The 26,203-nt window shown below is 45.5% G+C and overlaps 8 protein-coding genes across 8 annotated transcripts; 5 read left to right on the forward strand and 3 right to left on the reverse strand.

The window, feature by feature from the left end:
* Positions 1–8,968: 8,968 nt before the first annotated feature.
* BT62DRAFT_980197 (MFS general substrate transporter) lies at positions 8,969–10,988 on the reverse strand (the record flags this gene model as incomplete). The annotated part of the gene is made up of 13 exons (XM_043189491.1): positions 8,969–9,080; positions 9,135–9,153; positions 9,207–9,329; positions 9,382–9,437; positions 9,507–9,586; positions 9,631–9,763; positions 9,810–10,037; positions 10,137–10,194; positions 10,245–10,307; positions 10,361–10,441; positions 10,500–10,679; positions 10,736–10,788; positions 10,840–10,988. 13 exons carry the CDS (start codon positions 10,986–10,988, stop codon positions 8,969–8,971), a joined length of 1,335 nt encoding a protein of 444 aa, XP_043041241.1.
* Positions 10,989–11,982: 994 nt separating this feature from the next.
* Positions 11,983–12,933, forward strand: BT62DRAFT_986472 (ubiquitin). Its single transcript, XM_043190005.1, has 6 exons — positions 11,983–12,045; positions 12,097–12,114; positions 12,167–12,196; positions 12,258–12,340; positions 12,394–12,499; positions 12,554–12,933. Exons 1-5 carry the CDS (start codon positions 12,028–12,030, stop codon positions 12,476–12,478), a joined length of 234 nt encoding a protein of 77 aa, XP_043041242.1. The 5' UTR covers positions 11,983–12,027; the 3' UTR covers positions 12,479–12,499; positions 12,554–12,933.
* Positions 12,934–13,059: 126 nt separating this feature from the next.
* BT62DRAFT_947894 (uncharacterized protein) lies at positions 13,060–17,706 on the forward strand. Its single transcript, XM_043188043.1, has 9 exons — positions 13,060–13,454; positions 13,616–14,837; positions 14,890–15,320; positions 15,380–15,505; positions 15,559–15,881; positions 15,938–16,373; positions 16,433–16,628; positions 16,680–17,002; positions 17,055–17,706. Exons 1-9 carry the CDS (start codon positions 13,329–13,331, stop codon positions 17,490–17,492), a joined length of 3,621 nt encoding a protein of 1,206 aa, XP_043041243.1. The 5' UTR covers positions 13,060–13,328; the 3' UTR covers positions 17,493–17,706.
* A 364-nt stretch (positions 17,707–18,070) lies between these two features.
* Positions 18,071–20,503, forward strand: BT62DRAFT_966807 (uncharacterized protein; the record flags this gene model as incomplete). Its single annotated transcript, XM_043188834.1, has 14 exons — positions 18,071–18,290; positions 18,347–18,366; positions 18,437–18,637; positions 18,698–18,821; positions 18,883–19,100; positions 19,151–19,251; positions 19,310–19,347; positions 19,400–19,473; positions 19,529–19,606; positions 19,668–19,835; positions 19,887–19,960; positions 20,026–20,049; positions 20,118–20,214; positions 20,273–20,503. 14 exons carry the CDS (start codon positions 18,071–18,073, stop codon positions 20,501–20,503), a joined length of 1,668 nt encoding a protein of 555 aa, XP_043041244.1.
* Positions 20,504–20,570: 67 nt separating this feature from the next.
* Positions 20,571–21,622, reverse strand: BT62DRAFT_790779 (uncharacterized protein). The gene is made up of 5 exons (XM_043182298.1): positions 21,195–21,622; positions 21,087–21,144; positions 20,923–21,024; positions 20,792–20,861; positions 20,571–20,737 (listed from the first exon to the last, which is right to left on the reverse strand). The coding sequence occupies exons 1-5, from the start codon at positions 21,442–21,444 to the stop codon at positions 20,639–20,641; spliced, it is 579 nt and encodes a 192-aa protein (XP_043041245.1). The 5' UTR covers positions 21,445–21,622; the 3' UTR covers positions 20,571–20,638.
* Positions 21,623–22,575: 953 nt separating this feature from the next.
* On the forward strand, positions 22,576–23,120 carry BT62DRAFT_790822 (uncharacterized protein). Its single transcript, XM_043182299.1, has one exon. The coding sequence runs from the start codon at positions 22,692–22,694 to the stop codon at positions 23,025–23,027; it is 336 nt and encodes a 111-aa protein (XP_043041246.1). The 5' UTR covers positions 22,576–22,691; the 3' UTR covers positions 23,028–23,120.
* Positions 23,121–23,169: 49 nt separating this feature from the next.
* Positions 23,170–24,556, reverse strand: BT62DRAFT_930775 (uncharacterized protein). Its single transcript, XM_043186001.1, has 5 exons — positions 24,259–24,556; positions 24,140–24,197; positions 23,654–23,755; positions 23,353–23,422; positions 23,170–23,301 (listed from the first exon to the last, which is right to left on the reverse strand). Exons 1-5 carry the CDS (start codon positions 24,518–24,520, stop codon positions 23,215–23,217), a joined length of 579 nt encoding a protein of 192 aa, XP_043041247.1. The 5' UTR covers positions 24,521–24,556; the 3' UTR covers positions 23,170–23,214.
* A 158-nt stretch (positions 24,557–24,714) lies between these two features.
* Positions 24,715–25,740, forward strand: BT62DRAFT_993361 (uncharacterized protein; the record flags this gene model as incomplete). The annotated part of the gene is made up of 5 exons (XM_043190401.1): positions 24,715–24,980; positions 25,015–25,068; positions 25,263–25,293; positions 25,382–25,443; positions 25,525–25,740. The coding sequence occupies exons 1-5, from the start codon at positions 24,945–24,947 to the stop codon at positions 25,738–25,740; spliced, it is 399 nt and encodes a 132-aa protein (XP_043041248.1). The 5' UTR covers positions 24,715–24,944.
* Positions 25,741–26,203: the final 463 nt, after the last annotated feature.

Below are 26,203 nucleotides of genomic sequence, written 5' to 3' on the forward strand. Positions count from 1 at the left end.
ATCAACTGATTTCTGATCAACTGTGAGCAATATATTGAGGTGTATATTGCTTATCTTAAAACTGATATGAATAAGATAGTCTTTACTTCATTCTACCTCAAGAACAAGGCAAAGACCTGATGGATTCTCATTTCACTTAACTTCTATTTCACAACCAGACAGCACCACCAACTGCCATTCTGGCCAGTCTTTAAACAGATGCTCAATGACAAGTTCATTGACTCTGCCATATAGAAAGTATATAAAAATAAGATCAAGAAATACAAGATGGGTGATAAACCAGCTACTAAGTACTTTGATAAACTTGAGCAATTGGCCAAGCTCACCAGGATATGCAATGACATCGCCAATGATGGATGAATGGTTGAGACACTCAAGCAAAAAGCACCACCATCATACATCAAGATGGTCTCAGACATCAGGATGAACATTCCAGCAGAGTACAATGCATGAAAAGCATGAGTTGTCAAGATATACAAGAAACAACAGCAACAGAAGGTGGAGCAATCCAATTTGCAGGACAACTAAAAACCTTATCAGCCACAGAATCTGAAGCCTGGCAATCAAACCAGCACTATCAAGGCCATCACCTTATCAAACAGTCCCACCTATAGAATGCAGAAGACAAGAATAAAAACAACATATACTAGAGCTAGCAAACTGATGGATATAGACTGGCTAAAAAAGAAGGGAAAATGCTTTAACTGTGGCCAAAAGAAACATATGTTCAAAGATTGCTCAAAGAAAAAGTGTACACATAAAGACATTAGAGCACAGATTACTGAGCTGCAGAGGGAAGATGAGGAGCTTAGCAAAGAAACTAAAATCAAGTAAGTAAAAGATAAAGCTGACTAGTGAGTGATTCCACTGGATCAGCCAAGAAACAGAACAGTGTGTCAATAATAGCCTTGAGATAGACTAATAGTACTTCTGTAGATACAACTATATCTAAATTATGCATGCATCTGAATATACTCTGATTCTCAACTACCAAACACACACCAAAAGAATTGTCAAAATCAACAGCTCAACCATCTATGAGCTAAATAGGAGAAGAGACCCCCACTCAATAGCTTAGATCATTCAATACTGAATGGATCTGGTGGGCCATTAAAGATGCCACCATAGAGAAAGCAGCAAAGATAGTACTCAAAAACTGTTATGGTTTTTCCTATTTTCTTTTCTTTTTCTTTGAGAATTGACCTCTATTGCTGCTTAGTCAGAGCACCTATTCTGGCACTTAGGATTGTGGGAAGGTTTAGTCATCAACACCACCCTGATCCTACTGCACCTGCTGAGAAGCTTCAACAGCATAATGGCAGATAAACCTTTTTTGTCATTGCACAGCAGTAACAGTAGTAACAGCTCAACAGCAGACAATGCTCTTTTGTAGGTATCTTAGCAATGCTGGACAAAATGCTACACAGCACCAGCAAAGACAATTAGGTAGTTATATTCTTACAGTGATAAGGAATTAGTATTTAAGTAGTGTAGCTCTTGCTGTAGTAGCTCCAGCTTCAAGCTAAAGTTTATTCTTCACCATCTACTCTTGAGCAACTTGCAACTGCCTTGATCACACAACACTGATAGCACATCAGTGAACTCTAACAGTATAACCCAAAGTGCAAGGTTCTGTTAGTTTATCATGTGTTATCAGTCATATGAAATTTGAGCTTAATAAAAACTGAGTATACAAGTCTCAAGCTAAAGAAGTAATTGATGAAATAATCAAAGGGATGAGGAAGGCAGAGCAATGCTGAGCCCTGAAATAGCTTGATGAACTTTAGGGACCCCAAAGATACATCCAATGGGCCAAGACCCCAGAATAAGACCTAATCACAAAGGCTCAAATTGAAACTCTAACAAACCAATCCATATATGCAGTAATAGCCTTTATTGACAGTGGTTGTACAGAGAGTTCCATTAACTGAGCTTTTGTTGACAAGCACAAGCTCTCCACTTGGGCTACAGCTGCCCCTATCTCTGTCTATAATGCAGACAGCACTAAAAACCAAGCTGGCTTGATAACCAAATTTATTGAACTATGACTAATAGTTGGTGACTATTCTGAGCAGATTGATCTAGCCATGACTGAACTAGGAACAAAGGAAATATTCCTAGAGTATGACTGGTTAATATGTTGTTAGACTCAAGCCACACATGATCAGAAACACATGATAAACTAGCATGATTTTATGTTCAAACCTTCTACTAGAGTTTACTATTGTGCTTTATTGACCAGTATGCTTCAAGGCCTTTAGATGATAGCTCAAGAGTAAAGTGAGATGAATAAACTTTAGCTTAAAGCTGGAGATTTTCAGCAAAAGTGAGCTGTCTTATATACTGTACATGTTGAGGATAAATATACTACTTTCTATTGTATGTTGTTGAGTTCTTTGTGCCTATTGTTCTTGGGCATCACTACTGTACATAAAAGGTCTGCTGTGCATCATTGGGCAATGCTGTTGCATTGAAAGACAATGACCAACTAGACTTGTTGTGCTGACTAAGCCTTGTCCCATGATCCTAAGTGCTGGTCTAGGCATTCTGACTAAGCACAAATAGAGGTTAAAAGGAGATAAAAGTGAAAAATCATAACATATATCACAACCTGCTTATCAACTGAAAGACTAGACAGATCATATTCATATGATATCAATGTTAAAAGATTTCCTTTGAATTACCAGATGAAGACCTGAAAGACCAGGAGGACAAAGAGATGGAGGATGAAGAAACCATCCTCACTATTGACATACAACAAGCACTACATATTTGGGCAATACACTATGCTAACAACTTAGCTGCTAGAGCCAATGCAGAGAAGGAGGAGAAGACATTTAAGAAAATGGTCTCTGAGTGAGCCCATGACTATCAGGATCTGTTCAGCAAAGAGAGTTTCAATGAGCTACTGAAACCAAAACCTTGAGACCATACAATTGAATTAATCCTGAATACCAATGCTAATCTAGATTGCAAAATATATTCTCTCAACAATCTAGAACAGCAGAAACTCAACAAGTTCCTTGACAAGAACCTCTCTAGCAGAAGAATCTGACCATTCAAGTTGCTCATAGCCTCTCTATTTTTCTTCATTAAAAAGAAGGATGGCAAACTTTGACCAGTGTAGAACTACTGAAAATTAAATTAAATGATAATCAAAAACCAGTATCCCTTGCTGTTAATCTCCAAACTCATGGACAAACTATGAGGAGCAAAATATTACATAAAGTTAGATGTTAGATGAGGCTATAACAATGTAAGGATAAAGAAGGGAGACAAATAGAAGGTGGCATTTAGAACCAACCAAGGGCTCTTTGAGTCTATGGTGATATTCTTCAGGCTGACAAATTTTCCAGTGACCTTTCAGTAGATGATGAATGATATCTTCAAAGATTTCATTGCCACCAGGAAGATCATGATCTACTTGGATGACATCCTCATCATGTCTCAGAATCAAGAAGAGCATCAACATTTAGTCTGTCAGGTGTTTGCATTGATGAGGGAACACAAACTCTTTCTCAAGGCAGAGAAATGCAAGTTTGAAGTCTTAGAGACAGAGTACCTCAGAGTAATTATCAGCAAAGGAAGTATCCAGATGAACCTAATCAAAGTAGCTGGAGTAATAGAACAGCCAGAACTGACAAAGAAGAAGGAGTTGCAATCCTTCCTAGGATTTACCAACTTCTATTGCTGGTTCATTCAGGACTATAGCAAGATCATCTGACCAATAACACAACTTACTGGAAATACACTCTGGAATTGGGGATCATCCCAACAGGTGGCATTCAATGATCTCAAACAGCAACTTGCTGAGGGTGTGGTCCTCACCATACTAACACAAAATGGAAAGTTCAGAGTAGAAGTGGATAGTAGTGAAGAGGTGATTAGCACTGTACTGTCATAGAAATAAGATAGGAAATGGCACCTAGTAGCATTCCTCTCCAAAGCACTCACAGTTACTAAGCACAACTATGAGATCTATGATAAGAAGCTTTTAGCAATTATGCTAGCTCTGACCAAATGGCAACACTATCTGATCAGGATCATTCAAACCTTCAAAATTTGGATCAATCACTAAAACCTTTGATACTTCTGACTCCCTTAGAAGCTTAATCATTGACAAGCCAGATGAGTAACAGAGCTTTCAGAGTACAACTACACACTGCATCATAAAGCCAGAGTGATAAACAGAAAGGCTGACCATGACCAGAAGAGAGATGACAACAAAGAAGTGGTACTATTGAAGTCTAAGCACTTCTGAGTAATGATCATACCAACTAAGAAAGAGATCCATGCACAGATCAAGAGCACCATAACAGATAACAGCAAATGGGACCAATAAGTGGCTCTATCACTCAATTATGAATGAGGAATGATAAAGAAAGAAGAGTTGATCTGTTACAATGGATAGATTTACATTCTATGAGATCAGCAACTTCAGAGGGAAATTATTGCCATCTGCCACAATCATGCAATGGCAGGATATCTGAGGATTGTGAAGACTAAGGAACTCATATTACAGGATTACTGGTGGCTCAAACTCAGCTAAGACATAGAGCAATATGTCAAAGGATGTGAAATCTGTCAGTGAGAGAAGGCTTCAACTCAACCACATGCAGTGCTGCTACACCTTAATAAGGTTCCACAGGCACTGTGGACTCATATTTCAGTCAATATGATAACCAGATTACTGGACTGCAATAGATATGATGCTATTCTTGTCATTATTGATCACTTCTCTAAAGCAATCATCTCTGTGGCATGTTCAATGGAATTAACATTGGAGGGATGGGCCAAGATCTTATGAGATGAAGTCTATGCTAAATATAGTATGCCCCAAGTTGTCATCTCTGATAGGGGCCTACAATTCATCTCTAAATTCTTAGATGACTTGTACTGCTTATTAAACATCTAATGCAATGCCTTGATAGCATATCATCCTCAAACCAATGGACAAATGGAATGCATCAACCAGAAGGTCAAGAAATACCTCTGGTTGTTTATTAATTATCATCAGGATGATTGAGTAGAGTGGCTTGCTCTAGCTGCCTTCCAACATAATAACTGCATTCACTCAGCTACTAGAAAGATACTATTCTTTATCAACTTCAGCCAACATCCAAATGTTTCACACAAATAACAGCTCACTATGTTCACTTTCATCTCATATGATTTTGCACAAGAAATGTTCAAGATCCATGATGAAACATATATTGCCCTCAAGAAAGTGGTGACTTCAATAAAGAAACAATATGATAAGCATCATGCTCCTGCTCATTCTTACCACATCCATGACAAGGTCTGATTTGACACCACCAATCTACATCTTCTCCATTCAAAACAAAAACTTGCTGACAGATGGATCAGACCTTTTCTTATCATAGCAAAGGTTGGTATCTTAGCACACAAATTATGCCTACCAACAGAGTGGAAAATTCATGATGTCTTCAATGAAGTCCTTCTCACCTCCTTTATCACTTCTGCATTCTCAAATCAAGAACAACTGCCACCACTAGCACTTGAACTGATCAATGACAAGGAATACTATGAAATCAAAAAAGTACTTAATCATCAACTATGCAAAGTCTATGCATGTGGTAGAGGAACAACAACAACTATTGATTATCTGATTAGCTGAAAGGGCTATAGTCCTGAATCCAGCCAATAAATAAACAGAAAATATATGAATGCTAATGATGCCATCTATGACTATAAACTATCTCTAAATTAAGCCATCAAGATGATGGTCTTAAGGAAGAGATAATATTACAATTTTTCTATCTTTTCTTCACTTTTACCCCCATTTATGCTTAGTCAGAGTGCTTGAGGCCAGCACTTAGAACCATGAGACAGGCTTAATCATCACAACAAGCTGAGTCCATCATTGTCTTCTGATGCAATGACACTTCTTGATAACACACAACAACTCTTTTGTAGACAGTAGCAACATCTAAAGACAATGGGCACAAAAACTCAAACAGACACAATAAGTAGTATTATATTTATCTTGATGGACAAGTAGTATATAAGTAGATTAGCTCTTGCTGTGTATTTCCAGCTTCAAGCTAAAGTTTATTTTCTACCATTCTATCTTGAGCTTCTTGTAAACAGCCTTGAGACACAAAGCTATATGAACACATATAGTGAACTCAGACATAACTGTATGAAGACAATACAGCACCTGTTTATCATGTGTTCAGATCATATATCACTTGAGCTTAACAAAGATGATCTTGGACATTGGGCATGGCATTCTGAAGGGATACAATAAGTGGAAGGAGTGCATCACTATAATAAATCAGAAGCAACAGTAATAGAAGATGGTAATAAGTGAGTATCAGATAAGTAACAAGAAGACTGGAGGAGACAGCCACAAAGGGACCATCACATCAATGCCATCCAAGACAGGCACTATCTCTTTTTATTCTGCCTAGAAAACTGCCACTGGAACCACCTACATGGGTTTGAGAAAGCTGATGGATATTGACTGAATGAAGAAGGAAGGAAAATGTTTCAATTGCAGAAAGAAGGGACATTTGTCATAGAAGAAGAAATGCACACAAGAAGATATATGGGCACAAATCACTAAGTTGCAGAAAGAAGCAGACAGACTCAAAGAAAACAGCAAGGAGACAAAGATTGAGGAGGTAAAAGACAGAGCTGATGAGTGAGTGATTTCACTCAGTCAGCCAAAGGACTTGACAGTGTGTCTCTTGTAGCTGCTGGACAGACTTATGTATCCTCTGTAGTTATCCCTATTTACATGCATTCAAATATACCCAGTATTACAACTGCAACAAGACCATCCAAAGAATCACCAAAATCTAAGACTCAATTGCCTACAGATCAAACAGAAGGAGCAACTCCCACCAGCTGGCTCAAGCCATTTGGCACTGAATGGACTTGGTGAGCCATCAAAAACATGAAGATGGAAGAGAAAGCCAAGGTGGTACTCAAAAACTGAGTACACCAGACCCAAGCAGAGAAAGTTGTTGATGAGATAATTGAGGAAATGAGGAAAGCTGAATGATGTCAGGCATTGGAATGGCTTGACAAGCTATGGGAACCAAAGAAGTACATTCAGAGGCAGAAGACTACTGGCTGAAACCTAACCACCAAAGCTCAAATTAAGATGCTCACTACAAGGACTGCTCACACAGTCTCTGCCCTGATCAATAGTGGTTGCACTGGGTGCTCAATCAATTGTGCTTTCATCATCAAGTACAACCTTCCAACCTGAGCCACTGTGGCTCCTATTCTAGTATACAATGCAGACAGAACCAAGAACCAAGCCAGCTTGATTACTGAATATATCAAATAAAAAGAACATGATTGAAGTATGATTGAGACTTCACATCATATTGATCAATGATGCATAATCATTGATATGCTGATGGATGTGCTTTGGAACAGAGAACTGATGCACCATAAGATAAATCTAGATATCTGAACCATTGGCTGAGAAACAAGAAGATTATGAGAAAGTGATGACTAGAGAAATAATTCCAGAGGTCTGGAACACATACTGGGCATGAGTTAATTGCTCTGAGGAGATAAAAAAGTGAAGAGGCTGATGGCTAGACCAGCTAATCAATGTCAAGTTGCATAGAAACCACAGACACAGTCCCAACTCAGAACAGAATATGCATGTCAGACAGCAACATGCATAGGAGTAACTCTCATGATAATCTCTCACAGTTGCAGTGTATTGGGCATGAAGGCCTTGCACTCCAACTCTGGGTTTGAGTTTGTAACTTCAGGCAAGAGAATAGACCCTTTATTGAGATCATTAAGAGAGATTTGAGAACTGTGTGAGGTATCAAAAGCTTCTGCAGGACTCTAGTCTGATTTAATAAGAGGTTTTGAATTGTGCTCTAGTCTGAGAATAAGAGAGCAGTGTCTGAAGAACACTCTTTTGAGTTTTTGAGATATTTGTAACACAAGGCACTACAGGTGGCAGAGGTTCAAACTCTTTAAATGGAAAAACATCAGGTAAAAGTATCAGGCTGTGGAATGACTCATAACACATTTTCTCTGAGTTGGAACCAGTTTCTTTTGCAGGAGAACATGACCCTTGAGGTCCACTCCTTTTCCCTTACAACATTTTTCCATGATTAAATGTCTCTTTGGACCAGGAAAGCTGTTGAGAAAACACTTAACCTTTTTGAGGTCTCATCTTTTAGGCTCGGAAACTCGTCTTCTCCCGTTCCTCGTGATTTCCAGATACTGATACTTTCGTCTAGGGGAACAACACTCAGGGTGATCTCAACATCCGTATTCATTCATGGTCGAATTCGGACCGCTCGCTGCGAGGTTTGCTTGTGACAATGATCTAGTGCTATCCAGTGCTTACTTTGTTCCCAGCTTTGGGACAAGGAAAGGGACAAATTGTACGTTTCCGCTGTTCATACGACTGTCAACAACATACGCCCCTCCCTGGTTAAATTATAAATCTTCGTTCGGCAAGGCGAAACTAGTAATTATCGTACACTCCGGTTTGTTATGCTATCAGTTATCAATATCTGTTATAATTCCGTAATTCATGACGCGCTCCTCGACGACTAGATCGTCCCCTGCACCCAGAACAGTCGATACAATTTGAAGTAAGGTCCAACCAAACCTTGACAATCTATCAATGTCAGTCCGCCTACGGTGGCCTCAATGTAGCCGGGGATCTCCAACTGCTACTCAAGGGAAACTACAAGCAAGATCTTCCTATTACTTACTCTGGACCGAGAATACTCTATTGCCAACGCCCATCAGATTTATGTATATTTAGAGGAATTGTCTTTTCGTGAGCGTTTGGTGGTCGTTTGCAATATCGACGGCGCTAAATCTTGCCTTATTCTACGAAAGCGACATTCAACAAGAGCAAAATAAGTGCGTCGAAGAGGATCTACACGAAGAAAAGAAGCCGAATGAACAAGAAGGTAAAATGGGGATGGTGCATATACACTGAAGTAATGCATCATTTCCACGTCTTTAATGATGCAAGGCCCGCGATTTCGAGTATCTTGTGGGACGTCTCGGGGAAGAGAAAGAAAACGACGAGCACCTCGATGAAAATCCAGATGACACAGCTGCATGCATGTCTGTGTCAGCACTGGTCATTCGTACAGTAGAGCCTGAGCAACCTGAGATAGTATTTCCAACCTGTGGAAGTATATTCATACCACGCCGTCAAATCCAAGACTCGGGATACGTACCGGCGTTAGCTATTCCAATTGGGTTAACGAACTGGTTGAAAAATCCAGCCGTACGGCTGAACCATTGGAACACAGTGATCCCTTTGGCTCGGACGTGGAAAGGGAACAGCTCGACGAGGAACGCTGGAGATGTTAAGAGTCAGAACGTGGCAGTGCATGCATTGGACGGGCTCACTGTATGTCAATGCGTTGAAGGCCATGTTGTAGGCCGGACTATAGAGGAAGATAAACCTATCGAAGTGGTTAGCGAGATTGCTTTGCTGGAAGAATGAGACATAGGCGATGACAGCGATCGAGGACCCGTGGCTCTCGGTCCGAGTGTAATTTGCACTAGCCACTGTCCATCCCGTGAATATGAAAAGGATAGATGTAATACCCGCCTGGGGTGGTAACGATCAGACATGCGATTGGGTGAGGTGTATACATACCGGGTATACGGTCCTCCGCTTAAATAGTGTGCCGTTGAAAAGCTCCAGTATGTGTTCGCCAGGTTGATGAGATCCTTCGTACGGTTGTCTGTCACGTCGACGTTGTCCAGGATTCGAGCCAGGTAGTATCTGATTTTCATGTTAGGCAAGATTATAATCAATTGGTATCATGCACGATGTTAGACCGTTACCACTCCACTGAGTAAAGAGTCGCAGTAAAGAGCCGATTATAAGGCGTTTCCTCATGCCAGAAGTAGCAACCAGCTCCAACCAGCTCGTTTTGGCCGTTTCCCTTTCTAACGCCAAAGTCTTCTCAATCTGGGCGTATGCGGCTTTTACGAACTCGGAGTCAACGTCGCCTTCGGCGTGATATTTGACGAGGGACGCATACGCTTCTTCGCCTCTGCCTTTGGAAATGAGCTATCTTGGGGAGTCTGGAATGAAGATGAAGGTAATCTGCATCAGACTGGGAACGAGTTGAACGAGCGACGGAATACGCTACCCCCAGTTGCTGTCCATGTTGAACGTGCCAAGCGTAATACCAGCGGCAACGATCGACCCTTAAGATAGAATAAGACAAGGCGGCAGGAGAAGACGATGAGCGACGTACCTATAAACCAGCAAGAGCTGAAAAGGGAGCCAAGAACAGCGCGCTCCTTAGGGTGTGACAGCTCTGGAGTAGTGTTATGTGAATCGTATGCTCAGACGTGGCTAGCTTATGCGTACCTCCGATGAGGGATGAAGCGGCTACGATCACGAATGGAATACCAAAGCCCAATACAAGACGAGAGCATACGAACATAGCGACTTTTGGTCGGAACAGAGTCAATTAAACAAACTTTGGAGGAGAAGAAGTCAGACGTACAGTTCTGGGATGCCGTCTGGAGGGCAGCGCCGACTATCATGAGGACACTTCCAAAGACAATTGCCCACCGCCGTCCCAAGTGATCGGTGACATAGGGAACGAACAGAAGTACAGCGATGGCACCAAGGGAATAAATTGCTGACATTAGACCAAGAAGCGTCGATCGAGGAGAGTGATAGACTATGATCGATGTCAGCGATGCTTTCATTCTGAGGAGAATAATGCTTGATGTGCACAGGTATCCCAGGAGTCCACAGCTTGTAGGCCATTCATCATTGAAGAATCGAATCTGACAGTCAACTTTCAAAGCAGTGAAGAAATACATAGCTGCTCCTCTTACCCACTAGTCATCTCTACCCCGATACAGGCTGGAAACAGAAGCAAGTATAGAAGGCGTAGGTTTGGTTTTCGATACCATGGTGTCTTGTCCTGTGCTGCGAAGCGAGATACTGAGTCTGCGACATCCTTACTGGTATCCCGTGGAACCATCAGAGCTGGTGAAGAAAGACGAAGGCAGATGAAACCTTAGTAGACTCGGAAGGGTGCGTTATAGGTTATAAAGGTCCGCTTCAAACATAGATGTATGGGCCCACGACTGACATGTTTCTCCAGAGATTTGCCGTAACATGCGCTTAGCAAGGACGCCAGGTGAGAGTGAAATTCTCCGTTTCTGAACCGCATCGGCATTATCTTGAGCGAACAGTGGTGACTGTATGGGGAATCTCCAGTGGGGTAATCGATCCGTGTTGTAAAAAAGCAATGAATACGAACTTGATGGGTAGTTCACTGCATGTTCCTGCGCAGGAAGGTCCTCAGAAAGTGAGTTCTAGTTCGGAAAATGTCCGGGGAGAAGGTTGGAATTGACAGCAGACATAGGTGACCCATGACCTTGATATAAGGGTGGGCGCGAGAAATTCGATATCAAGGAAACATCAGCCACACCCGGATCGCTCAGAAGCTGTTGGAAAATATCTTCCAAGCGTCACGGAGCCTGAAGTGGGAGCAACACATAGTAGAGAGGCTGGAAGTCTTGTGTTTGTGGTCCTTGCATGACAGGAGCTATCGAAACTGATGGAACGAATAAGGAAGTCAGGTTGGTGTTGGGCGTTGCTGGGACACGATACGTATTACGGATAGTTCGCGTTCCGGTACCGGTAACTGTGGCTATGATGGCTGCAAATGGTAAGAAGGTATGACTCAGCCATCATATTCACGGCGGTCAGTCCCTTGAAGCCAACCGCGTAAATATTGCTTGTTTCTCTTTTTACAGAAAGTTAAATGCATGGCGTATCAATGTGCAAATATTCCATTACATGAAATCATTGAAATGAGCCCAAAACCAGGCATATCCGAGTAATAACTGCGGCACTTGCGGCAAGCGTACTTATGTCACATACGCATGGTCCGGTCACATATTTGTTTGGTCTTCCGTCTGAATTTAAATGAGTCTGCCGGTGCCGCTCGGCATCATTCGCTTCCTAACCATCTACCTAGACACGACCATACCTTTCCAGCTCGATTCCTCACGATGTTAATCAAAGTCAAGGTCAGAATATCGCGTCCGAAGTTCATTTATATTACTGACATGTTGTCTCAGACCTTGACGGGAAAGGAGGTACCAGTAAATTCCACGCCACTGACCAACATTCTTATTCTTGGGTATTCAGATCGAGCTAGATATTGACCTGGATGACAAGGCAGGTTGACTATCTCGCCGTCCATTTGCGCAGAAGGGGCTTATAAGAGCGTCGCGTCAAGATCACACGAATCAAGGAGAAAGTTGAGGAGCAATCTGGTGTCCCTCCGCCACAGCAGCGATTGATTTTTAGTGGCCGTCAAATGTACGATATTGGGTTACTCTCATTAGATCTCATCGTTGATACGAGTTCTGTAGGGCCGATGACAAGACCGCGAGGGAGTTTAACATTGCACCGGGATCAGTGCTGCATCTGGTCCTTGCCCTTCGCGGTGGGCGGTAATTCGGGATTCAAAACACAGTTGTATGCCTAATTGGTCGTCGTCGCAATGTATCTCATATCGGTCCTCTCACGCAGTCACAGTTATTTGCAGTGATTTATAGAATGCAAGCCTTGTAATCGATTCCTTTTTGATCGTTATGCGCTCTACAGGCCCTCTCTATTTCCTGAATATTGGCCGACTCCACTCTTCCCTCCGAGGTACTCACGTTGAGGGTCCGTCGAGGAGCTTTCGAAGCATCCCCATGTCTACCTTTTTAACTGTTGTCAAGCTACTCATCACCTCAGGGAGGATTACTAGAGTGTAGGCGATATGAAACTTAGCGAAAACCGGATCGTGATGCAGGGGAACATTGATGAAAAGAACAGTGTTGGTGTGATCAGATACATCGCATTCGGAATACATAAATAATCATTTCAATTTTGCTTGGGTTCAAAAAATTCCATATTTTTCAAAGCAGCTGAGCCTGTATTGTATCCACGTACACAAAAATGCTAAGACATAAATGTTGACCGTGTGGGCACTAGTGGGGAACTAACATCAGTGGTCACACTGAGAGAGATATTTACGTAATGGCCACACCTATAGCCCGTGTTGCCGCGGGTTCATTCGCTTTTTCCTTTCTACGCTCATCGTCCTCGGAGTCGTCTTGGTGTGCCGCTGCACTTATCCAACTATACCTTGCCGTATAGAGCGGTCACCTTTCTGCCGTCATTTACCCCAGCTACTGATAGCAATTCTTCCCGGGACCCAGGTCGAGGAAACTTTTTCTCCCTAATCTGTGCTACCTCATCCTAGGGCGGAAGGCCTTACATACACCATCTACACTACCCCTTGGTTCAAATAGGCTTCATGCGCGAATACGTCTACGCTCTGCATGACTTCATTCCCGAAAACGAGGACGAGGTACCCTTTCGGGCTGGGGAGCGGATTGAGGTCGTAGAGAAGGATGATGCATACGGCGATGGATGGTGGACGGTGAGTGATCGTTATGTTATATTCATATGCCGGAAAGACGTTTTCAGAGGCCTGAGACACCTGCCCTTGGCAGAGCATGTATATCAGACCGGCGTTTCGCATTCTCACCCCGCTTTCTCTTTCCCATGGCTCAGACCACATACTCACTTGTCGTTACTAAGGGCCTCAATGGATCTGGAAAGAAGGGTCTGTTCCCTCAGACTTATACTTCGCCTACAGAGCCTACCGTCGCTGTCGGTATTGCGTCCTCCTCTTCACTTCCAGTGGACCCAGATACCACCGTGAAAACGCCCCTGCAGCCTCTACACGAAGAGCCGGAGATAGAGTCGCCCCAGCCGCCTCCTGCTATATTTCTTAATGACCAAGAAACCGTTGGAACTAATGGCGACGGTGAAGTCATGAAAGCAACCATGACAGACGTTCAGAAGGCCATTGAGCAACTTGGCAGAGGAAGCGGGACAGCAGATGACACAGACGGTGCGCAGAGCTTCAGTTTCGCTAGTTCTCATGGAGGTCGGGACACCGAGGAAGATACAGATTTTGACATGAGCGACGCCGACGCTGCTGGTGATGAGGGGGAGGGCTGGCATAAAGGTGCTAGACGGAAGTTGGCGGAGAAAGCGAGGCAAGCAGTAGAGGATGCTGAACGGTTAGAAATGATCGGCATGAGCCGCTCGAGCAGTAACCGGACTTACGCTCCTCCCATTCCCGTGGAGCTTAGCGACGAGAGTGAAGATGAAGAGGATGAGCACGACTATACGCCTCCAGCGGGTCTCCAGGGTCAAAGGAGGCACTCGTACATACCGGAAGAGGATGAAGATGTAGAGTCTGTCCCAGGCCACTCTCTCTTCCCTAACGACGACAAAACTCTAGGCGACCGAGCATCGCATTCCCCTCGCAGCTCGACGCACTTCTCTCCATCAGAGTGTGACGAAGCAGAGATGCAACCAGCTACAGCTACACGTATCAACTTTGCGGCGCAGCCAGAGCGAGTCATGACTCCTCCCAATGAATCCCAGCCCACTTCTCCCAAGTCTGTCACTCTGGCTCAAGCAGCTGCCGTCCCCATGCCTCAATCTCCTCCAGACACAAATAGTGCCAATACGCCAGTAATTGATGCCGTAGCCGCATTGCCATCGTCAGTTGTAGCTACAAACGCGACGACAACGACTCAGTCTAAACATAGCAGTATAGGCTCTTCGCCTGCTTCTCCATCTCATAGCGCACCAGGAAATGACTCCCTGCTGTCGGCAACAGTATCGACAATACCAACTCCAGTGGACAAAAAGGAGAAGAATCATCCGTCCGAATGGTCTCTGGACGAAGTCGTTGACTGGTTGAAAAATAAAGGCTTTGACCAGGATGTTTGTGAAAAATTCACCGGTATGTCTGTCCTGATGTGTCCCGTCCACAGCTCAGCTCACACCGTCTGTAGAGCAAGAAATCACTGGTGATGTCCTACTCGAGCTAGACGTCAATCTCCTCAAAACGGAGATCGGTATTATGGCGTTCGGCAAACGCATGAGAATTGCCAATGCTATCACGGACCTTCGTCGACCACCATCCATCGTCTATTCCGACCACCCAGATCAGCCTTCACCTCACCTCTTCACACAGTCCCCTGCGACATATGCCGATGGCCAAAGTCACTCTAGGAACCAGTCCCAGTCTCAGTCACACCATTCTTACCCTGGCTCAACCAGGTACTCACATAGCGTGCAAAGTTCGATTAATGGATTCGCGGCTCTCATCAGCCCAGAGAGTGCACCCCATACGGCAGATACTCCGGTTTCACCTCCATCGACCCTAGATCCCGAGCCAGAGCCTGTAGGGCTCACTATGTCCGCTACTAATGGAAAGGCGCCCGTGAGTCGATTGCCATAAGTCTCTGGAGCTAGTTTACTAAACATGTTTCTGTTTCATAGAAATCAAGACCGTCTCAGCTGTCATTATCGCCAAGCGATGGTGCAATGGACGCGTCTATCAAAGCTGTTGGGGATATCCCTGAGGAAGTGGAAGAAGAGCGGGAAGAACGCGCTGCGCTTACTGAGGTTGGTCATACAACTCATCCTATTTGATTGATGCTCATCGTGTAATGTTTCAGGGCGAAGGTCTTTCTGCCCGTTCTGTACGAAGGAGGTTGTTTGGTCGTTCTCATGACTCGGAAAATTCTGGAAAAGATTCTGGTTCCCGGACATCGAAGGATGGGATATCGCCGTCATCTCCCGCTTTGTCTATTTATGCGGAGAAGGAGAAGGATAAAGCGAAGGACAAAACCAAAGACAAGGATAAGGACAAGGATATTGCGCGCCATGGACGAAAACAGCGGAGTGTCGATGTTGGCAAGTCTGGTGAACGGCTTAGTTTGTTTGCCGGTTCACTCAGTGCTACACTTGGCAAGAGTCGTAAACCTCCTCCGAAGTATTCGTGCGTGTCTCTCTGCTTTATTCCCATTACGATGATTGACGTTTCTTTTGTCACAGCGGCGACGATACCCCTGAAAAGGGATCATCATTCCATCTTCCAAGACTATATAGCACAAGTAGTCGGAAAACTTCCTCTTCTGGGCGACCGTCGACTCCCGGCGCTCCCAAAGTCTCCAAGGAGCCGAAGGAGGGTTCAGGGGAGAGGCTAGTTGATAAAGAGCAGAGGGAATCGAAGGAAGGACGTACAGAGCATGCCACCCTTCGCAAGCGAACGGCGTCTTACCCTGGATCGTATCCTGTATCCACCGAACTATCCCAGAGCGATGGCCCTGTTGGCCAGCTGAAGCCTGGGCAAAGCATCTTGGAACACATCGGCGAGGCTGATCATACTGGGTGGATGCGCAAGAGAGGAGATCGTTACAACAGCTGGAAGCTACGTTACTTTGTTCTCAAAGGTCCCCATCTGTACTACTTGAGAAGTAACAGTCCTTCGGTGAGCATTTATTCTATGGTGGCTTTGGTTCTGCTCATGACACGAGATTCACTTTATAGGAAACCAAGATCAAAGGATATATCAATATCATTGGCTATCGGGTCACTGTTGATGAAAATGTGAACCCTGGCAAGTATGGGTTCCGCATCGAGCATGAGGACGACAAGATGCACTTCTTCAGTTCCGATGAGAAGGTCATCATCAGGGACTGGATGAAGGCTATCATGAAGGCTACTATTGCACGAGACTATACTCGTAAGAAAATCAACAATGGACGTTAATTTATTACTGACATAGTCATCCCAGAACCTGTCATTTCCTCGTGCAATATCCCTACAATCCCTCTGATGGTTGCCCAAGCTATGAACCCTGCTCCACGACCGCCTTCGCCTACAGCCCGAGAAGCTACTCAGAAAGCACTTCGACGAGACAATCCTAATCAGCTGTCAAGCCGTGATGCCCGTGTCTTGATGGGTCTGCCGTCAAGCGACAATGCAAGGGAAGAGCGGACACGGTTGGAATCGTTCTTCAGCGACCAGTCTGTGGACCTCGGCGCTGATACGATAGATGCAATAACTAAGACTGCACCTCCGAGGCCTTCGCGAAGGAAGAATTCTCTCCTTTCCACGGTATGACTCTTTTTCACAGCATCCTGCAAAGATGATCTGATGGGATCTTTAGATGACGTCTATGGACAGCGACCTTGTCGAATGGGCCAACTCTCACCTTCCTTCGACATTGCAAATCAATGCGACAGAGTCGATTTGCGGTGGTCTTCATCTATTCCGCATCGCAGAGTCTATCAAGGGTCGACCGGTAACACCTCCCGTTCCCGATTCAGCCTTCCCCGTGGACTTGAACGACGATAAAATCGATGGACTTTTCCGTCTCTTTGATTTCATGTTGGATAACGACGTGAAGATGGGGAGTATTAGCATAAACGATGTTCGACAGGGCAAGCCGGAGAAGATAGTGCAATTGCTGAGAGCCCTGAGAGGTTGGGAGGATAAGCGTAAGGCTCTGGCGCAAAGCGTCAGAGGGTCTATGTCTAGCGGCGGGTCTGTTTCGGCTACGGGCTTTATTGGCTCTTCTCCATCTCCACTATGGACGGCAATCTGATCGAGCTTTGGACCTAAGGGGAAATAGTACGCTTTTTTTCGGTTTTTTATCTCACGTTTTCATTCGTGTCTTAATATTCTCTTCGGACAATGTTTTGTGCCATACACTCACTCACTTTCTTTGTAATCACTTTCTCCTTATATCATTACATACTTTACTTATTTGTTGTAGGATTCATATTTAGTGTTGTTAAGGTTCAATCATGATGAACGTTATCAAAACAGACGGGTATGGGAAACCGTTTATCCCACCCCCCACGATGATGAGATCAACTTCGCTGCCTGCCCTTGGGCCCGGCAGACCGGTCCGGGAAAGAGATGAAAGCGACCCATCCTTGGAGTCAACCTTCTTGTCCTTGTGGAAGTCTCCGACTTCATATATCGTCCACCACCAATCTCATTCTTCACAATGATCTTCTGGTCGCTGAATGGGAATTCTGCGGCGTTCTTATCTAGTCGAAGGGCCACTGGATCGCCACTATGATAACTCCAGCGGTATCACGAGGAACCATTGCTTCTTTTAAAGCATGCTATCAGCCATTCTACTCGCTTCTTCTCCCCCCTCACGCCTTGAGCAAAATGCCTCAGCAGTCTACAGCACTAGTGACGAACGAGATCTCGGATGATGGAAAGCCTGAGGTTCCTGATGACTGCTACGCCCAGGATCTTGCCGGAAAGGACGCTTCCGATATTGAGGAAGAGGCGGCAGGTAAGCACGCGAGCAAGAGCATCCAATTCGTGTCCTCGATCAACAACAACGAACCCATCGTGACACGACGCGAACTATGGAGTTATTATCGTATGTTATCTTCTCGCTGCTCTCTTTATCGGTTTTGATTGGGTCTTTCCTGCCAGTGTATTATAATGGTGATAACGTATTTTATTTTTATTTTTATTTGATTGTCGCAAGGAATTTTAATTAATTTGACCGATTCCCTGGTGCAGGGTGTTGGTCCCCTTGGGTACTCTATGACACTATTTCAGTCGCTAGCGAATGCTGCTGGTTATGATCCTGTCAAGGGCCCTGGTTCTTCGTGTGATGCGGCTGATGCTTCGGGACAATGCGTTGTACCTTGGGGGGTAGGAGGAGGAGGAACCAAGGCAGTGTCAAGTGTGGTTCTGGTAGCGAATGGTGTCAGCTTCTCCGTGCGTCGCCGCGTTTCTATCTGTATTCAATGAGAGATCTTGATTTATGTTTTCGCTCAGGTCATGACTATGATATTCACTACAATCGGCTCAGCCGCGGATTACGGAACTTTTGGTCGCTGGCTCCTGTTTGTGATTACTTGCACTTGCTGGGCTGCCCAATTTGCAAGCATGAGTCTCACGGGTGAGCGTTAGCCTTCACCCGTTGAATTGCCAGGCGCGGTCTGAATTGGTGTTTGTAATAGATCCTTCGCGATGGGGTGTGGCTATGGCTCTGTACATGATCGGATTTATCTCTTATGGTGCAACCCTTGTTTTCTACGCCGCCGCTTTCCCCCGCCTGGCACGTAACACAGCCCATGCTCGTGAGCTACGCGAAAAGTTGGATGCTGGTACTATCGCTTTGGAAGAGTACGAGAGGGAGGAAAGCATGGAGAAGAACCGAATCAGTAACATCAGCACGGTCAGAACGAGCCGCTCTGCCATGACTTGACGTTCAAACGATATTTCCAGACTCATAGCAACATCGGATATGTGGTTATACTGTGTCTGAATCTTTCCGTTTTGATTCCTCTCGCCAATAATCCAAAGGTCGATAACTATACCTTGGTCCTGTATGTGCACCTTTCCTCTGGTATTGGCGCGGTGTGGGCTTGTTCATTCGGATCATAGGACAAATGGGTACTGGGTCCTCATTGGCATCTGGTGGTGTGCGTATATCACACAAATGCCGAATTCTATCAGCCTTGTGACCGTAAACAGTTATATTCCAGCAACCTCGTCCAGGACCACCAGTTCCCAAAGGAGAACACTACTTTACGATTGGCTGGAAACAGGTTTGTCCACCTTGGATATTCTGCTGAACACGATCCCCCCTATGATTCTATGTAGATATGGCAAGCCATGAAGCAATACAGGAAACTGCCCTACACGTTCATATACCTCTTCGCTTTCTTTCTATTGGCTGATGTAGGTACCACCCACCTTGTGCTACCGCTATATTTATCTGACATTTCTCCGCATCGTCCAGGGTCTTAATACAACTGGGACCTTGGTATCGATCTGTCAAAATGAGAAATTCTCCTTTAGTTTCCTGCAGAATACATACCTTGGACTGGCGCAGGCGATTACATCAACATCTAGCACGTTGGGCTTCTGGTATATTCAGAGATACTGGAAGATCAGCACTAAGAGAATGGTACGTCGGACTTGTTTAGTGCGATACATCCATCCGTTTTAGCAATACTAGTTTGTTGTGACGAATGCGGTGACCATTCTCATACCGTTGTGGGGTATGATAGGCATTTGGACTGAGGCGATAGGGTGAAGTCCATGTCATGCATAGTAACCTTCCAGTTGCTGACGAAGTTGCGGGTTATTCAAATTAGATTTCACAATGCTTGGGAATTCTGGTGCGATTATCTCTCTCTGTGTGCACATGTTACAACCAGTCCATCTCATGCCTGATCTGATGATCCAGGTTCTATAACATCGTTTTCGGTTTATTCCAAGCCCCGTACTATGCTTTTTCGCAAACGATGATGGCCGAGCTAACTCCACCCGGATTCGATAACATGGTGCGCGTCGTTTCCCGGTCCCGGTGATGATCTCGCTAGTATAGTGATGATGGTGCAGTTCTTTGGCCTCTTCGGTCTATCCAATCGAGCGTCTTCTATGATCGGACCCAACGTCATTCAAGCGATTATCGATAATACTGGAAACAACTGGATGGGGTTCCCGTTCTTGTTCGCTTTGTGCACGTGTGCTTCGTTGGTAATATGGTTTGGGGTGGACGTTACGAAGGGGAGACGAGATGCTGTTGCTTGGGCACAGGGAGCAGGACGATCAAAGGTAGATGAGGATTAGCAATGACGTTGATTTTTTACGGCAGCCAATAAGTTACGTGCGTCATGGATTACGGGAAAACTAAATATACATAAATCTGATGGGCGTTGGCAATAGAGTATTCTCGGTCCAGAGTAAGTAATAGGAAGATCTTGCTTATAGTTTCCCTTGAGTAGCAGTTGGTGGCTTTGAATTCAACGCCATGGTGGTATGGACCGCCGAAACGTATACGACGCCACTAAGTCTGTCTTGGATCTGTGGGAAATTGAATTGATGTATGGTCATAAAATGAGCAGGGAAGCACCCTACTTCGGTACGGGAGGAACGCAGGCGGCCGTCCATCGATATGGTATTCGATACGATTCGCAATCGTGTTCCTCTGAAAGATGTGCCGAATCAGCTGAGCGTGTCTGGACCATGATTATCAGGAAGGTACACACTGCACTGCTGGACGATACCAGATCAGATTCATTGATTGTGATACACCAGTACCATCTGTGCCAGTGGCAAGCCCCAGGGCGACGAGGGCAGAGACAGAGCATCTGATAAGAGGACATGAGGAAGACATACATACCACCTCAGCGCCAGCATCGCTATGACTCACGGGTCAATCAAGTACGCGGCACATCCGCCGTGCATTGTTCCATAGACGTTACACATGTCTTGGAAACGATCAGAGTGAAGATGCGGCAGGCATCGTGGAAGCACAGACCTCTCGTAACCTCGATTTCGCACACCGTTTCAGCTTCTTTTCGCCCAGTGGAATCTGTGAGTCCGTATACATTGACCACTGCTAGTCTGAGGTCACGTCCTATGGCTGCGCCGAAGGACGTGGCAGGCTGGCCTATGAAGTGGGCAAAAATCTCGGCGCAACGCTTCTTCTGCGTGAGGGAGACATTGCCTTCGATGGAAGAGATGTCATTGGAAGGAAGGAGGAGGGACGAGGACGAGGAGGACAACATCGGAGAAAGAGGGCGATATTATGGAATACGGTAGGTAGAATATTAGATTGACCTGTCTCCTTTATAGCCTGGGTAACCCGACCGGCTAACTCGCGCCAAAGCCCCTGCATTGATAAACCTCCGTATGAGTGATTGAGTAAGTGATGTCACCAGTATCCGATCAATTAGGTGTCGTCGAGCTTTAATGAATCCACACCAGTTCCACGTAGCTCGCAGGGAACGAAATGGGGTTATTAGGCAAATGTTCCGTCGGATGATCTCCACCAGCGCCACAAGCACGCACTGAGATTGTGAGATTAGTTGTAGGTGCTCACTATCCGGATGGAGACTAGTACACAACGAGAGGCCAAACGCATATGTTTTCCACATTCTGGTCGGGTACTGCCGTGCTAAACACCGATAGCTTGGGGCTGTGCTCGACTACTATTATACACATGGGTCAGTGGAACGATAAAAGTGAGGGTCTATTGCATGCCGAACTTACTCTGGAAGACATGTATTGAAAATCACGACATGCAACACCCGGTCCGCTTGCATGTATGTACTTATTCAAAAGCTCAGAACAAAAAAGTGCTGCGATACAATGGTACGGCAGCCTGGTGCGACTGTTGCGAACATCATTGTGAAGTGACAGGCGGGCTGCGGAATGACGGTATGAAAGGTCCAAGTTTAGCGTTGCAGTGCATACTGTAACTATACAGACAAAGAACCAACAGTGATCCAGGGAGTGGTGAACACAAGGAGGAATCCCATTTTGAGGGGAATCAACGTCTTACCTAATGGTAAATGATCGCTTTCCATGTGAGGTCAGTACGGATTCCCGGAACTTGTACCTCGCCACCATCTTCTCCACAGCCTCCCACTTATCCATCAACGCCTCTTCCGCCTCGGTGATCTATACGAATGGTCAGAGTGCTGAACAGGATGCATGCAGAGACAAGGACGGAGCAAAGATGGATGTAGAACGCGTAATGATGGGTGCCATCTCCTTTGCTACGACTCGGAAGCGCGTCTAGGCGTGCTTGGAACATTCCCAACGATACGCTGACAGTTGTTTGAATATATGGCAGTTGATTTCATAGCACTTTCCGTCCTCCAGAATCGCGTATAGACTGTACGCCGTGCAGTACGGACCGGAATGAACGAGAGGCGGGGCCGGGAAAGTGGTGCATCGGGTAACATTAGGACCCGGCTGAGCGCGACCTTCACTGTATGTTTGTGAGGGAGGGATACAGTCCGGATGTATTATGATATCATCTCGATGTGCACCAGGAACGTTCCCGTTGGCAGCGCCGCGGCTGCTGTTACGGTCCTACCCTTCATTTGCATTCATTCGGGACGGCCTGCCTGAATTAAATTGCTGCTTATCATGTCGCAGTGCCAATTTGAGAGTCATGAGAAGTGGCCGTAAGGGACGGAGACGGGCCGTCAAGTGCGTTGAATGCTACAGGATAGTCTTAATGGGAATCATCATCTGTTGCAGTGGTCGAGGAGTGTCTCGTGCACAAGTCGCCCGGGGTCAAAATCCGGCACTGATGAGTTGGGAGATCCCGGCTACATTGAGGCCACCGTGGGCGGACTGACGTTGATAGATTGTCAAGGTTTGGTTGGACCTTACTTCAAATTGTATCGACCGTTCTGGGTGCAGGAGATGATCTAGTCGTCGAGGAGCGCGTCATGAATCACGGAATTATAACAGATATTGATAACTGATAGCATAACAAACCGGAGTGTACGATAATTATTAGTTTCGCCTTGCCGAACGAAGATTTATAATTTAGCCAGGGAGGGGCGTATGTTGTTGACAGTCGTATGAACAGCGGAAACGTACAATTTGTCCCTTTCCTTGTCCCAAAGCTGGGAACAAAGTAAGCACTGGATAGCACTAGATCACTGTCACAAGCAAACCTCGCAGCGAGCGGTCCGAATTCGACCATGAATGAATACGGATGTTGAGATCACCCTGAGCGTTGTTCCCCTAGACGAAAGTATCAGTATCGGGAAATCACGAGGAACGGGAGAAGACGAGTTTCCGAGCCTAAAAAGACGAGACCTCAAAAGGGTTAAGTGTTTTCTTAACAGCTTTCCCGGCCCAAAGGGACATTTAATCACGGACCGGAAAAGCGTTGTAAGGAAAAAGGAATGGACCTCAAGGGTCATGTTCTCCTGCAAAAGAAACCGGTTCCAACTCGGAGAAAATGACACGCACATTTTTGCCGGCTGGTGCCAGATAACGTTGAGAGATTGCGAGACGCCTGTTCCATCAGCTCCAATGGCAGCGCCCAGAACTACCAAACTGGACACAGAGCACCTAGGAAAAGGTCGGTGAGACGATGCAAACTGATGTACGGTGTAACGCTGCAGGGCCGGTAGATTTATACGGCGAAAGCGCGACCTGAACAGGACTGGCGTTATCTCATAAAACAAGACCAGTCCCCGTCGCGTCTTCCTTCCGTAAGATTCCCGAGCCCCTGCAGGACCGGTAGGTATTCAGATGCGCAAAAAAAGAATTCTAACAAGTCCTGCCCTTTCCCGCCGTCTTTAATCGTCGTATTACAGAGCAACGCGTTTTTTTTCGTGACATTTTCTGGACCACGCCTCAAAAAGACAGGCGGGAAAAGTAATACCTATTAGGTTCTTCTTTGTATTTCCCATAGGCATACCAATCCAGATATGAGGGTACGAATGGACGTACGGGTCGACGATATATGCGGCACATGCCCCGTGCAAGGTTCCAAAAACATTACACATGTCTAGGAAGAAAAGAAAAGTAAATGAGTAACCAGACCGTTTATCCTCACAGGAACGACTCGCCTTTTTCGACATCGATCTCAAAGATTGTCTGTCCTTGCGCCGCAGTCCCGCTAGCATCCCGGCCCCAAATGTTCATTTCGACCAGGCGCAACCGTCTACCGACCTCAGCACCATAGGATTCCTCCAGACTATTCACAAAATAGGAGAAAATATTGGCGCCAAGTTGTTTTTCCTCGTTCGAGATATTGCCCTTGATCATCGAGACGTCGACATGGGGTGCCGGCGGCAGAGAATGGAGAAATGAGGTTGGAATGGTCGACATTGTGAAGGACACAGTGGTGGTTGAAAGACAGATCCGTACATCGTTGACTTTAAGAAAAAAAAAACTAGAAATGACAATTGACGCGCCAATATAGTTCTTCGGACGTCGCGGAAGGGAAGAAGCCTAATCTGGCATTTGCCACTGTCATGTCACTCTTTCCCCTTCGTCCAGTATCTGGCTCCAACTGCCTTGTAATTGCACCGGCAAGTTCTATCTACCTGCAGCAAGGTCACGGCTTTCACGTCTATCATAGGTAGGGAGGAGTGTTTTTAATGGAGTCCCCGCCTCAAGGAGCAAAACTGCCGTGACCGGCCGAACCCCAAGACTTAAATGACAGCCAACTATCTCAGAAGCGTGTCCATCAGTGGCATATCCAGACGTACACATCATCAAGAGATGATCCTTGCCATGCAGAGAAAGGAAAATGAGACGTTTTGAAGTGAATGATGTGGTAGAAATGGTGAGTGCTGCTCTGCTTATGTATCGAAAAAAAGTTTGGTCACATCATCGAGTCGTGGTTCATACCCTCGGGGAAGAACGCCGCCGCAGTACGTGTCTTCCCGTGAGGGGGGTCACTGGGGAACACGAAAATATCGCACCCGAACGACGTATGCCAAGGGCAAAATAGCTTATCTTGAGGAGCCAGGTGGTCGGATCATTGACTAACGAATTATGCCTACAGGCGTTCGTTGCATTTCCCAAACCTTGAATGCTGATGTTCTCAAATTCATTGCGATGCAAGTTCAGTGTGACTCTCTTCCGGCTCTTCACAGGTACGTGTAGGGAGCGTGTTCTCCACCATGAAGTGTCTTGAGAATGAGCTTAAAACGAAGTTATGAATGACTGATTTGTTCAATATAGCTCGTCCCAAAATTGATACAACTTGCTGCAATACTGAGCCCGATGTACTCGGTAAGCGTGAAGTGTGTGTGGCATGTTCAACCCGGTTTGAAACTCACTTTGGTGTGTAACTCGAAATGTCTTGCTTTTGACGCTGCTCGCAGATGATGAAGCGGGAACTCATGCCAGCAACATATGGGAAATCTTCTACGATTTTTACCCTGATAAAGCTTCTCTCAACCCTCTTATTGGATCAGTATCAAAAACTTGCAGACCTAGCCAAGTCGTCAGATGAATGGAATCAGTCTACGTATGGCGCCTTCTTGAGGTTCATTGGTACACTCTTGGAACTACGAGGTTACTGGGAACGCTTTCTTTGAACGGATCGCCTGTCTGAACAAGGCAAACGGCGTCTCCAGAGTCAATTCCAGAATGGACATGAACAAAGCGGCCGCCGAAGCATCTGAGGACAGCCTAGTGTACAATGCATGTCGGTCACTATGGCAGGCAGGACATTGGAAAGCTTGCTCCAAACCATTTCAAATCGTACTGGAAATCCGGAGTTACGCGTACTCAGCCGGTTGCCAGTTCTCCACCATCCCTGCATGTCAATCCCATGTTCGTCCATTCAATCGAAAGGTCATAAGTTATCTTTCATGTGCACTTACGGCACCGATCCGATACTACCATTCCATTTCGCCGCAACGGTGCCTGCCGTTTCTGGCGATCATGAGTGGATCCTGACTGCGGAGACGGTGGTAATCGTGGCGAAGATACAGTTTGAAGAGTGGTCGGGTGGCTTGGGACTGGAATGCAATCTTCGTATCCGGTGCGTGACAAAGT

This window comes from Guyanagaster necrorhizus (assembly GCF_019112545.1).
Source record: "Guyanagaster necrorhizus MCA 3950 unplaced genomic scaffold BT62scaffold_9, whole genome shotgun sequence".
Lineage (NCBI taxonomy): Eukaryota > Fungi > Basidiomycota > Agaricomycetes > Agaricales > Physalacriaceae > Guyanagaster > Guyanagaster necrorhizus.